The sequence below is a fragment of the Copadichromis virginalis genome, linkage group LG6, assembly GCF_057382275.1.
Source record: "Copadichromis virginalis isolate Kocher_CV1m ecotype Utaka linkage group LG6, C_Virginalis_male_GT1.1, whole genome shotgun sequence".
Taxonomy (NCBI): Eukaryota; Metazoa; Chordata; class Actinopteri; order Cichliformes; family Cichlidae; genus Copadichromis; species Copadichromis virginalis.
In genome coordinates, this window is record NC_140623.1 from 42,627,014 (window position 1) to 42,630,330 (window position 3,317).

Sequence of the window (3,317 nt, forward strand, 5' to 3'; positions counted from 1 at the left end):
GGTAGCGTCTCCTTTCAGGCAGGATAGACGAATGTCACCGAGCAGAGACTCAGTTTGTGGTCAAAGGCTTGCACCCATTGGCCACAGCAGATGTAAGTGAATGTGTTTAATTGTAGGCAGGGACATTGCTGGATATTCTTGTGTAATTGCTACAGAATAATTTATGTTATACTTTGTTATTGCTACAGAAGAACATTAATTTTATTATTTTACATTTTTTTTCCTGGGGACCCTGTGACACCCCATTGAAGAGCCGTAGGCTGGATCTCTTAAGATCTCACTGTTGGGTTTGTAAGGCCATGTTACTCCTAAATGTCTGTCTTGTTCAAAGAGAAGATATAAAACAAAGTTCTAAGCTAATCGACCTTAGTGTTCTCCTTTTTTAAAAAGAATCGATAAAGAATCGAATCATTAAATAGAATCGAAAATGGAATCGGAATCGTGAAAATCTTATCAATACCCATCCCTACACTTCACACACTAATGCTGCCAGCACGAGTCCTCTCTCTACTGTAGCCATTAGCTTAGCGGCTAGCTGACGCTTTTCTGCTGACAAGATGTCCGACTTTCCTGACTTCCGGCTGAGCAGGATGAATTCTGTGCATGCAGATTAAGGTCACATGATCAAGGTCAACAGCAAGTGTCTCTGGAAGTCCACTGCTGATTGGCCAAGTTACATGATAACAGTCTGCCTAAGAAAACACATGATTAAATTATTTACATCACAAAACATCCAAAAATACTTTACCCTGCTTTGTGGGTGGGACTACTTCTTAGCTTTAAACAGCTCCGGCCGAGCGGTTTGTACAAAGAAAAATAAAATCCAGCTGTGAAACAGTTCATCGTCATAATGTTTGTTTATCTGTTGTAGCAGACAAAGATTCAAATACATGATGTTTACTGGATTATCTGCTGAGTTTTTTCCAGGCTGAACTAGAACTTTAGTTTAAGCTTCAACAATGACGCCCTCTAGTGTCACAACTAGGAAATTATAGGTAGTTCAGTTTGACTTCAAATAGTTCTGATAAGTATAATTGTATCCATATACACAAAACTACATGCTTTCAGAGTTAGGATTAATAAATAAATAAATAAATAAAAAGGAAATGATTTCTTTATGATCCAGATGAGTTAAAGATCTCAACTGTACATAACGTCATCCTGTGCAGTTATGCTGCAAGCTTCAAACCCATAAACTGTTAGTTATCTGTTAGCACCAGATTTAACACCAACGGTAACTTTTGGTTACTGCTGGTGTTACCAAAAATCAACCTGTGGTTGTACTCGTATCCGTCTCTCAGCCTCACAGTCCAGAACCCGTCCCCAGGATTCAGTGTGATTTGAGCCTTCCTGTTGGTCGACTCCGTGGCCACTCCCACAGTCCACTCGGTCTTTCCTTTAACCTGAACCTCAAAGTAAAATCTGCCAGAAGAGAAACTCTGCTCTCCTAAAACATTGATGCAGTAAGAAAATCTCTCTGGGTTGTCTGGAAGCTTCTGCCTCACGTCACTATCGTGAACTTGTTTCCCATCATCAGACAGGACGAGGTAAGGATTTGCTGTGTCTGGATCAAACGTCACGTCCACTGCGTAGCTCTGGACCCGCCTCAGCTCGAACCTGGTGAGCATCTTGGGTACTTTCTCCTTCATCTCCTCAGAGAGTGGCTCCTCCAGCTGAAGCACAGAGAGCAGCTCCACCTCCGTCTTCCTCTTCTTCAGCTCACGGATGTCCTGCTCCATCTTTCTGATGAAGCCTTCAGCCTGCAGCTCTGTTTGTCTCTGCTTCTCTCTGATGGCCTCCGTGAGCTTGGCCTCACCTTTCTCGACATACTCTTTCAGAGCAGCAAAGACCCGAGCACCATCTGTCATCTCTCTGTCTGTGTCCTCTTTACCGAGCTCCACTGAGCGTTTGAGCTCCTCAGTCTTCAGTCGCATCTCCTCGATCGTCTGCTGGATTTCAGCCTCCATCTTCACCAGTTTCTCTCCTTTACTCATTTCCTCCAGAGGATGATTGAATTTCGTGCAGTCCCAAAGTAATGAAAGGCAGACCATGTCATGGTCCTGGGTCGAGTGACCCAGTGTGGGAGTTTTGTCTCTTTGGTATTCAATTGTGCCCTAGTTTAGTTCATCTAGTTTATTTTGATATCGCTGTTGAGTCCTTTGTTTCTTAGTGTTTATGTCATCTCCTCCTGTGCGCAGTCTCCCTGGTTCGTGCATCTACCTGTCATGCGTCATGTCTGTGTGGTTATGTTTAGTTCATGTCATGTCTAGTCTCCATGTTTCCTGTTTTACTTAGTCTGTGTCTATTGTCAGTATATGTAGTTTCACTTTCCCAGTCCTGTCATTAGGTTCATGTGTATCAGCTGTTCCCCCTCATGTGTTCCCACCTCCATGTCCTCACGGCCAGTCTGTACAATCATCGTCATGGTTTTCTGAGTCTCCTTAGTTTATCAGTATCTGTTTCCCAGTTTAGTTTAGGTTCAGTTTAGTCACGGTGTTTCTGCTTTGTTTTGAGACCTGTCATCAGCCACAATAAAGGCTCGCTTTCAGTTTAAGTTTATTCCGGTCTACTGTCTTATGTTCGCACCTGGGTCCACCACACACAGCACCGCACGGTCTGTCCCCTCAGATCGTGACAGACCATGCACACAATCGCCATCAGTTTGAAGCCTTCCCCATGGCGAACCTCCACCCGTCTACCTGGCCGTTGCTCTGAGCGTCTGAAGGCCTCGACCATCTCAGAGATCAGAGTGTTGACCTGCAGCTCGGGCTTTGGGTAGAGCATCTTCATGCAGACGGGACACTGGAACGGGACGTCAGGATCTGCGTATTTACACATGCAGGCTTTGCAGAAGTTGTGTCCACACGGCGTGCTGACCGGATCGGTGAACACATCCAGACCGAAGACAGAAGCTGATCTTCAGTCAGCAGACGGGCGGCAGCAGCCATGTTTGGACACTGAGACGGGAAAGATGTCAGGAATATTAAAAAGTGTCTAAGATGTTTACACAGCTGTTTGCATGTTTGTGTTTATTTGTTTGTCACTGCTGGAAGCGTCTTCATGGATCTGAGTGAACGATGAGTTTACACAACAGCAACAGTCTGGGTCAGTTGTAACAATAATGCAGATGTTACCACACTATTACTTTAACTTATATTAAACAAGTTGGGGCAACAACATCAGCAGAGAGAGGTTCACTGGTCGCTTTTGTATATGCGGTTAATGCCATTGGCAACACAATTCCTCCACTGTTTGTGTTCCCACACATACATTATGCAGACCTCTGTGTCAGAGATGGACCAGTAGGAAGTACTGGT

General features: G+C 44.4%; 1 protein-coding gene across 1 annotated transcript; it reads right to left on the reverse strand.

Moving 5' to 3' along the window:
• Positions 1 to 466: 466 nt before the first annotated feature.
• On the reverse strand, positions 467 to 2,948 carry LOC146708566 (uncharacterized). The gene is made up of 4 exons (XM_085460809.1): positions 2,901 to 2,948; positions 2,641 to 2,802; positions 1,262 to 2,060; positions 467 to 597 (listed from the first exon to the last, which is right to left on the reverse strand). The coding sequence occupies exons 1-4, from the start codon at positions 2,946 to 2,948 to the stop codon at positions 467 to 469; spliced, it is 1,140 nt and encodes a 379-aa protein (XP_085316935.1).
• Positions 2,949 to 3,317: the final 369 nt, after the last annotated feature.